This window comes from Strix uralensis, chromosome 3 (genome assembly GCF_047716275.1).
Source record: "Strix uralensis isolate ZFMK-TIS-50842 chromosome 3, bStrUra1, whole genome shotgun sequence".
NCBI classification, from domain to species: Eukaryota; Metazoa; Chordata; class Aves; order Strigiformes; family Strigidae; genus Strix; species Strix uralensis.
The window spans coordinates 127,606,802-127,618,276 of NC_133974.1; the positions used below are offsets into that span (position 1 = coordinate 127,606,802).

General features: G+C 42.3%; 1 protein-coding gene across 4 annotated transcripts; it reads right to left on the reverse strand.

The window, feature by feature from the left end:
* Nucleotides 1-1,188: 1,188 nt before the first annotated feature.
* On the reverse strand, nt 1,189-9,868 carry PROKR1 (prokineticin receptor 1). Of its 4 annotated transcripts, none has more exons than XM_074864361.1 (3): nt 9,648-9,868; nt 7,465-8,142; nt 1,189-3,480 (listed from the first exon to the last, which is right to left on the reverse strand). In XM_074864361.1, the coding sequence occupies exons 2-3, from the start codon at nt 7,980-7,982 to the stop codon at nt 2,784-2,786; spliced, it is 1,215 nt and encodes a 404-aa protein (XP_074720462.1). In that variant the 5' UTR covers nt 7,983-8,142; nt 9,648-9,868; the 3' UTR covers nt 1,189-2,783. The 4 variants fall into 4 exon arrangements, with proteins under 4 accessions (XP_074720462.1, XP_074720461.1, XP_074720463.1 ...); XM_074864362.1 differs by lacking the exons at nt 1,189-3,480; nt 9,648-9,868 and adding exons at nt 5,540-6,369; nt 6,935-6,991 and having other exon boundaries at nt 7,465-8,229; XM_074864360.1 differs by lacking the exon at nt 9,648-9,868 and having other exon boundaries at nt 7,465-8,229.
* Between the last annotated feature and the right edge of the window lie 1,607 nt (nt 9,869-11,475).

The following is an 11,475-nucleotide window of genomic DNA, read 5'->3' on the forward strand; positions in this document are numbered from 1 at the left end:
GCACAAAAAACCTCTGAAGGGGTTTCTATCCCCCTTCAAGGCCCTTGGGCTCACTGCCCTGGGCCCCTGGTTGCTGGAGCTCAGTTTAGGAGCAGACATTAGTCCCTGAAAGTGAAGCCCGTGACCATTTTGGGGTGTTTGGAGTTGGTGCAGACACAGGCTAAGGACGATGTGACTTGCTTGGCTGCTCTGATCAGGGAACAGGAGACCGCCACCCTTCCTCGGTAGGAATCCCCCTCTTTCTGGGGATGCTGCTCACAACAAATGCAGTTGAGGGCAAAGCGCAGCTTTTTCTCCTGCCCTATCCAGTCATTCAGGCTGAAACACTGCTTTACTGCTGAGAAGACCTCAAAATGTCAAAATACAGCAATGTTGCGGACCCCAAAACCTAAATCCACAAAAGGGGCTGTGGCAGCTGCTCCTTTACTACCCTTCGCAGGGACAGGGATGTGGTGATGTCTGGAGAACACTGAGCAAGCCAGACCAGAAGAGGTCTCTTGGAGCTCTCAAAGTGATTTCCAGAAATTTAAAGCAATTCTTTCCCCCAGTTTTTGCTTGGTACTGTATTGCTTGGTGGGGGTTGAGTTTTTTTTTTTTTTTTTTAAATAACTCAGCCTGAGGTGGATTTCTAGGTGTGGAAAACTGTCGATTGTTTGGCTTTGTTGCACCAGGAAAAGTCTAGGAAAAATAGGTGAAAGGAATATCAGGACACTCTAATAACAGGTAGTATTGCTAGCTAGTCCCCAATAACTAGTAGATGTTTCAGGAGATAAATATGGGTGCACAGTTTCAGAAGAAACCCTGAGATTTCAAGAGAAACTACAAGATTAAGCCTCTTGATGATGGAATACTGCAACTCTCTGGTCCTTTAAATTTCTTTGGCATGCTGGGAAACAAATGGATTTAGTACTTACCCCTGTTCTAAAATGTCATTTTGAAGAATGATTTCAGTAATTGTTTTGCCTAACAGAGGAAATTATGATATCCTTTCCAACGTGTATATTTTAAGAGCAGCTAATGATGAGAGGATTTGAGCACTTTAATGGATTTGAATATCCTTTTGCATTAAACTTAATTGGTTGGCCTGGTAGTTTTTCTTTAGCAGAAATGGGATAATTCACATTAGTCACTTGAGTAGGAAAATTGTGGCTAAGGGAAAAATATAAAAAATAATTCACAATGCTGATATTGACTCCATGTTTACTGTTTTATTAGCAGGATTTGTTTCTCACTTTAAATTCACAAATAGACAAAATATTTACAAAAGCCATTTACTCCAAAAGTAGGTGGTACCACATACTTTAAAACAGAAAGCATTTGTCATCACAATAGAAAATACTTGATTTCAGTACACAAAAGTCCATGGTATCTTATGTGTACTTTAAGTGAGTAGGTACTACTGCTACTGTCACCTGCTTTATCACGATTAACAAACACCCATCCTGGAGTTGCACAAAATCAGAATAGTAAAAACAGCACTAGGGGAAGCAATGCACAATTCATCTTGGGTTGTTGCCTCACCTTTGACCAGACAATGAGCTACTCAACCACTGAGTGGCTTGTGGAAGCCTAGAGTCTGTCTCCATTGGTTGCAGAAAGACAGATCATCTCAAAATCTCTATGCTATTTTGGCCCTATTTGTACTTTATTTTGAAGTTGTACACAGGCTTGGTAAAATGTTTAGGTCTGGTTCAGCAGGGTGTTTTTCTTCCCACTAGCATGCTGTACTTTTATATGGGTCCCACTGAAAAACAAGTTGAAACACAAGTTGAAACCTATGAAATTCCATCTGAACATAAGAAAACACTTCTTTACTGCAAGGACTGTTGAACACTGGCACAGGTGGTCCAGGGAGGCTGTGGAGGCTCCATCCCTGGAGTCAGTCAAAGCCCAGCTGGACATAATCCTGGGCAACCTGTTCTAGCTGATGCTGCTTGAGCAGAGGGGTGGACTAGACAATCTGGAGATTGTTGTTCTCCACCTCTGTGATTTTGTGATTGGTTCTTTGAAGAACTCAGTGATTCAAGGCAGCAGAAGTTGGCCATAGCCTGGAGGTGAGAGAAGGTAACAGTGCCATTTTCAAATACATAATAAACAGAGTTAACACTCTACATAAAACTACAGAGTGGAATGTTGATGAAATATTTTTAAGCGAAGTGTCACAGGAAGAGATGAGGTTTTCACTAGACTGTGAAGCAGTATTTAGCTTTGTAGAGAATGTGCCTTTCATAAGAGCATGCTGCACATTGGACCATAGAAAGCTGGTGGTCTGTAGACTTCGAGGAGCTTCATCACGAGGGGTAAACTGAGAGGATAAAGAGTGACATGAAGGAAAATGGGCTTTTTTGCCATCCTTATGAGCAGAAGGAAAAGGACACCAAATAGTTTAAAGGTACAAATGATAAGATCAAAGGCGTTAAGAGATTTCTCTTAAGAAGAAACAAAGAGGCATCATTGCTAGGATCAGCAATCAACTCTTACATCACTGTAATACGCTTTAATGCATTTATAGATTTTTTTCATCTTAAATTTTAAACAACTCTAAAATGAGTGTCTACATCCCAGATTTACAGATGGGTGAACTGAAGCACAGCATCAGTCTGAGTTATGGGGTTATACAGCAGTCCAGCGAAAAGAGTTCTGGTGGAAATGCATAGTAGGCTGCTTTTCGAGGGCTCTCACCAATGGTGGATATTCCCACAGACAAGGGAGAAGCTTCTGAGAAGGCATTGTTTCCTCTTTAGCCCCTCTCCGAAATATGTGAGATTCAAACTGCAGAAAATTTATTTCAGTTTTATGCAGTCTACCTCCTCTGTGACTGGCATTGCACTTGTTCTCAGGTCTAAATCAGTGCTAGATTTGCTTCCATTATATGTCGATCTCCATCTCAGCAACATGATCTTCTTGAAATACTTCATGGTGTTATTTTTTACAGTTACAAAACACATGGTGTTTATCATGCTGTTACTCATAGCAATGCATTCAACTATATAAAAAGCAGTAAGATAATGCTTCTCTTTCACAAAGATGGTGGGGAAAAAGTCACGGACAATTGTGAAGCCATAGAAGGGTGCCCAGCAGAGAACGTAGGCAGTCAGGATGCACATCAGTACCATAACAGTTTTTCTTCTGCATCGAAGCCTCTTTCTGATCTGTTCTGTCTGAAATCCTGGTACGGTTTTAAACCAGAGCTCCCGAGATATCCTGGCGTAACACAAGGTCATCGTAATCACAGGTGCAACAAATTCAATGCCAAAGATAAAGAGGAAGTATGATTTGTAGTACATCTGCTGGTCAACTGGCCAAATCTGACCACAGAATATTTTCTCTTGGTTTTTCACTATAAATAACACCGTTTCAGTAGCAAAATATGCAGATGGAATAGCTACAAGTATGGAGACAATCCAGACCAAGGCGATTAGAAAGGTTGCTGTTTGATAATTCATGCGTGGTTTCAGTGGGTGAACAATGGCCAGATACCTGGAACAGACAAATACATCCAAAATGAAGTCTGAAAACACTTAGTCAGCACACAATTCAAAATACAAGTGGACAGAGTTAGGCAGAAGGAAATTGCTGTCATTCTTAAAAGAGAGAGCCTGGCAAATTTGTCTATGAGGAGAGTTAAGAAAAGTTTCCAAAGTAACAGCCTAGAGCTGAGTTCCTAAATCTAGGCAGAAACTCTGGAGCAAGGGGCTGAAGGGTTTGTTAGGATGGTGGGTACTTGGCAATCTGAAAATCTGAGCATACATTAGGGGTCTGGGGATAGTTTTAAGACCTCCGTCAAACTCCCTCCTGTTTACAAGATTGAACTAAAAAAGTTGTAATTTTGCGTCATAAACTTGTTAACACAGATCACGTGTCTGGGAGTTATGGAAAGACTGGAAGAGGAGAAAGAGAGGGAACTTTCCTATTACTGACAAATGTGTTTGCAGGACCTAGCATGACACTCAGTGTTGTATTGAGGACATTCCATGATACAGTATCTGGAAGTTCTTTGGTGGACAGCACATGTTCAAATGAGAGTTTGAAACATGCAGTATACACCTGGTCAGGTGCAGGTAAAAAGACAAACACATAGAAACACAAAAAGGTGTTCCCTAGGCAGAGAACTATATAACTATGCTTTTTTTACTGAGACATCAAATATATCTAACAGTGTTTTTATTATTTTCTTGGCTATTTCATGGGGTGCAAAGAGCTGAAGCTGATGCTAATGAATGATTATGGGTGAGCATGCTTTCAAGCCACCAACAAAGGACTGTGTAACCATTTTCTGCCCATGCAAATTTTTGTTTTGTCTGCTGGAGGTGACTATTGCTAATTAACCTTAAATATGCTGTGTTAAGGCCAAACCATAAAACTTGAGTTAGGTATTTGCGCTCTTTATGACTGTAAAGCTGTGGGTGCACTGAAGTGTTTCAGAAAGGACTGAGGAGAAATAAAAGTATATTACTTTCAAGATCCATCAGTTTTCCTCAATTCAGTTAAAAAGGGGCTAGGACCAAATGGAATTCACTCTGATGTTTTTTGTTTGGTTGGAATTTGAGGAGGTTGATTTTTTAAGAAGCTATAGATGTAAGAAGGACTTACATTAGAGTACACTGTCCCAGAAAGATTAGGATACTTGTGCTAAAAGGAGATTGTTATCAGAGGCACTCCAGAGATCCCAATTGTGTTTAACACAAAGAATTGTTTCAGTGGAATTTCTTATTCACTCAGAGGCTTTTCTATCTGTATGTATTCTATACATAGATAGCATCCACAGGATCTATTAATTCTAAAATGGAAAGCCAGTGGTGCTTTCCATCAGCCAGATCTTGGAAGCAGATGAATTGTTCATCGCTCTTAATAGTGCAGGCTAGATGTCAAGGGACAGCAGAACTAGTCAGCCTCATTGTGGAACTGATAAATGAATATTTTTAGATTGGGTCCTGTGGAAACAAGGTTGTGAGATAATGTATGTGTATGCATTCATAAGTATGCATATCTGCTCAGCAGGACATTTGGCTGGATGGGGTAAATCTCTGCAAGAGAGTCGAGGGAGGTTTTGTGGTGGATTTCCTGATTGTCCTTGCTTACCACACTTGGGCTGTTACTGCGGAGTGGTCCTGGAGCACATGAACTGAGTTCGGATGAAACTGCCCTGGAAGATGTAGTCAAAAGTGTGCATAAAACACACCAGGTGCCCATGGGCATTCAGTCCAGGTGACCCAGCTAAAGCTAAATCCCCCAAAATACTTACAGCATGAATGTTGGACCCTTAGCACCAACTCTTGCTCTTCAGATCCTCTCACATTGCATTATTTTCTAGTGTAGTTGTGGCCTTAAATATGTGAAATTCCTACGTTTCACGTGAATAGACATCAAGGAAGATGAAAGAGAACCCTACCAGAGGCAAATCCTGTGGGACAGGCTTACTCTCTCTACACAGGTGAGCCCTTTTAAATGATCAAAACATGAAAAGACTTTTGTTAAGAGCCTATTATTTTTAGAGACTGAAGTCAACAACACACATGACATAACCAACGTGGAATGGTTGATTATTAAATGAATGACATTTATCTCTGTTTACCAAGTCAAAAGCTCACAAAAAAAAAGGACAGTGAAACCAAAACAGTGTGTTCTTACAACAAACTTCAGTGATTAATCATTTCCAGGATTGTTTATAAAGATACTTGGGGAGATATGTTAGAAATCTTCTGCTTTCTTAGCAGGCATAAGGGCTCAATGACCCATGTTACTTCATCAACCTGCGATGCACTAGCAGAGCTTTCCAAGAAAATTTTTTAGAAGTTGAAAAAGATAAGTAATAGAAAATGGTAATGCATACACGATAGTGTTTAGAAGCTTAACCCTGAGTCCTCAGCTGCTGTTCAAAGGCTATTTTGTTAGACACTTGTTAAGGATTTGTTTCATAGGAGCTGATTGTCCTTTCCCCCACACCAGGCAAAACATATCTGGACTTCCCCAGAGTCTTTCCACAGACTTCTGTTGACGTCAATGACAGCTGAATCAGTTGTGCACAAGCTGTACCTGTACAACCATCAGCAGGGTTAACTGCTCCTGAGCTGTCTTTTGGGTCAGGTACCAGAAACTATACAACATTAAACTAGAGCATAAAATGGCACATGAGAGAAATCAGGAAAAAAAGGGAAGGGGGGGTGGGAATCATACAGTGTGTATATGCGGAGGGTATACAGAGATGTATTTTGTGTTTGCACACAAAAGATGACTTGTTTTGATGGCCTTTTTGTAAAGAGTTTACTCTGTGGGTCTCTGGCTTTCTGTGAGTCAGTCGTGTCAGGTTTATCTCAGCACGAAGCTGATCCTCAGTGCCTGGTCCGTCAGAGTCCGCGGTGCACGAGGCTAAGAGAACAGGAGTCATGAGAAAGAATACAATTAAATTATATTGTTAAAATTCCTGGAGTGAGAGGCAGGCATAGAAATATCTCAGGACTGCAGCATAAGGCAGATAGTATAGCAGGTTCTGCTTACCCCATTATGAGGGCTGTAGGAAAATATCTGCCAAACTGGGCTGGTGTAGCATTTTATCATTTTCTGGACAATGCTATAAATACAGGTGCCATAATGACCTGTGGGTCCTTCTTGGCTTGCCACTGTGCCATCCTCAGAGAGGTGTGTAAAGCGAGAGGAGAATATGAGAGGAGAGTATTTTAATAGAGAGGAGAGTGCTCCGAGCATCCACTTTTGTGTTGGAGCATCCAGCTAAGACCTCAGTACTATCAAATGGTTAATTTAATGATTGTTGGGTTTTCTCAGTTCAGCACGGCTGAGAATAAGAACTCTGTTTTGCAAGGTAGACAGAAGTCTTATATTTTACTCTCCTTGTATACCAAAATGAAAACTGGGAAAAATACCATCGAGGGAGAAAGAAATATCCTGTAAGGCAATAACCCTGTTGGAAACTCACCTGTCAAATTCTGTATCACCAGTCAACTATTTCTCTTGCTGAAGAGTATTTAGTTCACTGTTTATAGAAAAGGTTAGAATCAGAAAAGCTGTGTAGGCCAGTAGTGAAGGTTCCTTAGAGATGTATGGTTTGGATCAGGATTATATAGTGGTGATGAACACCCTCAGCTCTGGGTGTTTCTGCTTTGTCTCTCTTTCTCCTCTTTCTCTTATTTCATAAATCCTCTCCTACACTTGAATCAAGCATATTTTTGTGAGAAAAAAAAAAAAGTAGTTTTAATAAATCAACTTTCTTTTCACCTGAAAAGTTCAATCAAGAAATTTCCACTGAGTTTTCTCTGTGGTAATGTCATGACATTGTGTGATAAAATTTTTATGAAACAAGATACCCAGGTCTGTGTAGTACCTACCTGGATATCAGCAAATCCTGAAGAACAGCTGAGCATGTTAGAAACCTAGAAATCTGGACAGCCAACCTCAGAAGCCTGGCATTTGGTGGCATCTGCCATGCAGACATAGCACCCCACTTACCTGTCAACAGCTATAGCCAGGAGAGCATTGGTAGAAACATAGAGGGAGACGGTCCGCAGGTAGTTGACTGAGGCACAGAGGACGTGGCCGTGCTCCCAGGAGAGCTGCCGCACCACGTAGTAGTCCATCTCGAAGGGGCAGCACACAATGGCCACAATGAAGTCTGAGATGGCCAGGTTGGCAATCAGCAGGTTGGTGAGATTTCGCAGCTTCTTGTAGCGGGCAAGAGCAGCAATGAAGATGAAGTTGCCGATGCCACAGACCAGCATGATGCCGACCAGAGCAACCCCGATCACAATCTTGGCTGCAAAGAAGGTGCGGGTTTTGGTCATGTCATCTTCGCTGTCCAGCGGCAGGTCGTAATCGCTGTAACTGAAATTGAAAGGGAAGGAGAAGTTTCGCAAGGAGGTTAAATCCCCATCGTGGAGATTGTAGATTGCAGCAAAGTTGAGGTTGACAGTAGCATTTGGGTTATGTTCAGTTTGCTTCATGGCCATGTGTGTCTTCTTTTGACACATGTGGCTTGGCTGGTCCTTGGTTTTGTGTTAGAATCACCCAGGGTGGCAGGGCACAACGGTGGCAGGTGAGAGACCTCATCCAAAGTTTCCTTCTGAGAAGTTGAGTCACCTTGTCTTTGTCCCCGTAAGATTACAGAGCAACAGCCTCATTTATCTCTTTCTGTGGGAACAAAAAGAGGTAAATATTTCCTGAGAGGAAATTACAGCAAAAATACTGCCCTTGAGGGAAAGCAATAGCCACCGTATTGCCCCACGGCTCTATTGCTGGCTGTGCACAGTGGGAAGAAATACCCTGTGAAGCGACACTTCTGTTATCATAAAATCCCTTGAGTTGCGTAATACACTGGTTGTAGCCAGCAGTTTTATTTACCGATGATGAAATTTTGTTTTCAGCACACAGTGAAATGACAATATAGGGGGAGTGTAAAATCCAGTTTAAACCTCCGCCAGCCTTCAAGCCCACAGTGCTGTCATCCCTGTGCAAGGTAAAAAAACTAAAATGAGATGACAGCTCAATTTGCTGAAAAGTATCTGATGTGCCTTTTGGACAAAGTTTTTGCTTTAGATGCCTCAGTCAGGGCGATGTGGTAGGTGAGAATGAAAATAGAACTGATGTCCTGGCTTCTAAATACATTTCTTAATTAAGTAAGAGTTGCCAAGACCCAAGAAAATAGTGAAGGCAGCACTTCCTTTGACAGCCATCAACTGAGTAGGGGGACTAAATCTTCAGCCAGCATAATCTATTATTGCTTCTCTCAAACCAGTGAAGCTCTGCCAATTTGCATAGACAAGATTTTGTCCCATGAACCACCTTCTAGGGCTTTGCTGTGAAGGCAAATCTGCTGTTCACAAAGAGAGTGGATCCACAGACTCTTGAGGTAAAAGGGAAAAATATTCCTTAGGCAAGACAAAATGCATTGAATTTTTGAAGACAGGGAGGAGCAGGCTCCCCGCTTTGTACTGCCGGCTGTACCAAATGTTAAAAATCTATTTATCTTCTGCACTGAAGAAAAAAATCTGATCTACTCCCTAATTTTGCCTCTACTCTGTATCAAAATGCTGAAGGGGCTGTCTTGCATCTTCCCGTGCCACACCTGGCAATCCTCACACCAGACTCCCAGCTGTCAGGACAGTCCCACCACACCCCAGAAGAGTATCGGGGAGCATTAAAGCTTATTCTGCTTTGAGACAGTAGGTCCTCGGGGTGTCAAATGCTATTGACCAATATCCGTCATAGCTACAAAGGACGATCTGCACAGTGGAGCTGTTGCCCCCTTCTTTCCCTGGAACTACCCTCAGCCCCTGATGTACCAACACTTAACACATTTCTGAGAGAAACTCTCTTGTACAACTTCTGTCTCCACGTTGCTTTTGAGACTGAGTTGCAGAACAACAGAATAACAGAAAGCCAAAGCTTGAAACTAAATAACAGCTCAAACAATTGCCTGCTTTACAAGGCAGCCCCACGGCTGCCTGGAAATATGAACATTCATTTAAGAGAAGTACTAAATAAATACTTGGGTGCAAAATCTGTATGTTGGTGAAAGCAAGGTGCAGTATCTGTTTCAGACAGGTTTCCCTGCAAAATACCAAGAGAGAGCTTTAAAATAAATACAGACAACACAACCATCCACAAACTGACATTAGACTACCAGCTAACTGTACCTGCAGTTGCTCTCATCTTCTTGGAGGTCTTGGGCACCCTGGGGATAGCCTCCAGGTTTCTCCCCTGCAAAAAAAGTGCTGCTGTCACTGGAGCAGAGAGAGGATCGCTGAAAGCAGCCAGAGGACTTCACTGAATGATCACTTCTCTCCCAAGCAGGTTTGCCCTGCTGCTCAGGGGAGGATGGCTCCGCTGCCTCTGTGCCTGCATCTAAAGCCTTTTTCTTAGTGGGAGGCACCTTGAAGCTGTCCATGCATTTCTGATTTTAAAGAGGCAGTGCAATACGGAGACAATAGAGCACAGCCCTTCTTTCTGCTTTAAACGCCCTGAATACATCGAATTGACGGAGTGGCTTTGTTACCAAGTCTGAGCCTGGACGGTGTAAAACCCTGATCTGCACTTGCTCTTTGAGTTCTGTCTGTGTTGGGCAGCAGCTACATACACCTGAGGTTGACACAGAAGCAAAATACAAACCTCCCAGTGGCGAGGAGAGGGAGGAAGGAGGGTGAACTACTTTCCCAGGGACCTTTGTGGATCTCTCTCCAGCTATTGTCTTTAGGACTGCAGCTGCGTCAGCTCTTGCAGAAAGAGGGTCAAATGTTGAATAGCGATAAATCAGAGGACCCCTGACAGCTTTCCTTGCCCTCTCAGGGAATTACTCAGAGCGGAAAAGTGGCAGTGAATCCTTAAGGACTTGGTGTCCTTGCTAATGCTGCCTTCTCATTGCTCTGAAGCACTTGCACTCAGGGAGCAGTTCTCTTGCTTCCCAATCCTCCAGAAGAAAAGGAAACGCACAGCAGACCCCCCATCCTCTCCTGCACGTCCAGTCTCATTCACATTAGCTGACATTTTCCAAGATGCAGTAGTCCCTGGCAGATGAGACCGTAGGAGTCTGTAGAAGGTCAGGAAGAGTCTAGAAGGTTTGCAAAAAACTTAAAATACGTGCCCTACAATGCACACTCACAAGACTCACCTTTCATGAGCTAATGGGCACTTATCTCTGAAGAAGGAGATAAGGAAAGAAATCTGTTAATGTGAAATATGTCTGGGGTAGAAGGGCCACTAATGTGACATTTCTTCCAGAAAATTTGTGGAAGGCCTGAGAGTCCGCACTGTCTGGACCCAGCAGACAGCATTAAGAATTTCACAGCAAATACTTTGCTTGACTTTATTTTTAACAGTCAGTACAGTAGGTGAAAAGCCATTAAGAAATTTTTAATATCCTGAAAGGGTGCAGTCAAATGAACAACAAGGAAATCAGATACGGTCTGTTTGTAGAATTCTGTCACAAAAAATGTAAATATAGAGAGAGGCAAAGTGAACTTACAGTGTACATCAGAATCACATCTAAAAGATCCCTAAAATGGGCCATATAAACCTTAAATGTCCCTTAAGAAAAGCTAGTACACTAAAGGGAGCTGTTGCAAGCTTTACATTAGGAACGTGCATGATCTCTTTTAGACTTTGTTCAGCTGTCTCACATTAAGTTATCTAGCGAGTTAATCAAGCAGCATGATATCCAAATATTTATATTCCTTTAGGCCAAAACCTCAGCTGCTGCAGAACTGTCTATCCCCATTGACTCAAGGCAAGTTGTCATTGGAGCCCTGATAACTACAGCCCCTCCGGATCTGCACTTTGTGCTCGGTATGTAGCTTCTCTACAGCAGTTGTTCATCGACCGTGCTCCAAGTAATTGTGCTATATGTGTCAAGCTGTTTCTCAGAAAATACTGGTAGTATTGTGAAATGGTGTGATTTGCATGAGCTGTGAAAGGCAGTGCTTTGTAGTTGTTGAATAGAAGTTGTTGAATAGATAATGAATCCAGTGG

Excerpts from the sequence above, each read along its gene's own strand:
- PROKR1 (XM_074864361.1), bottom strand. The coding sequence starts at position 7,982 with ATGTGTCAAAAGAAGACACACATGGCCATGAAGCAAACTGAACATAAC. Across the intron at positions 3,481-7,464 it reads CTGGCTATAGCTGTTGACAG|GTATCTGGCCATTGTTCACC; the intron begins GTAAGTGGGGTG and ends TGTCTGTTCCAG.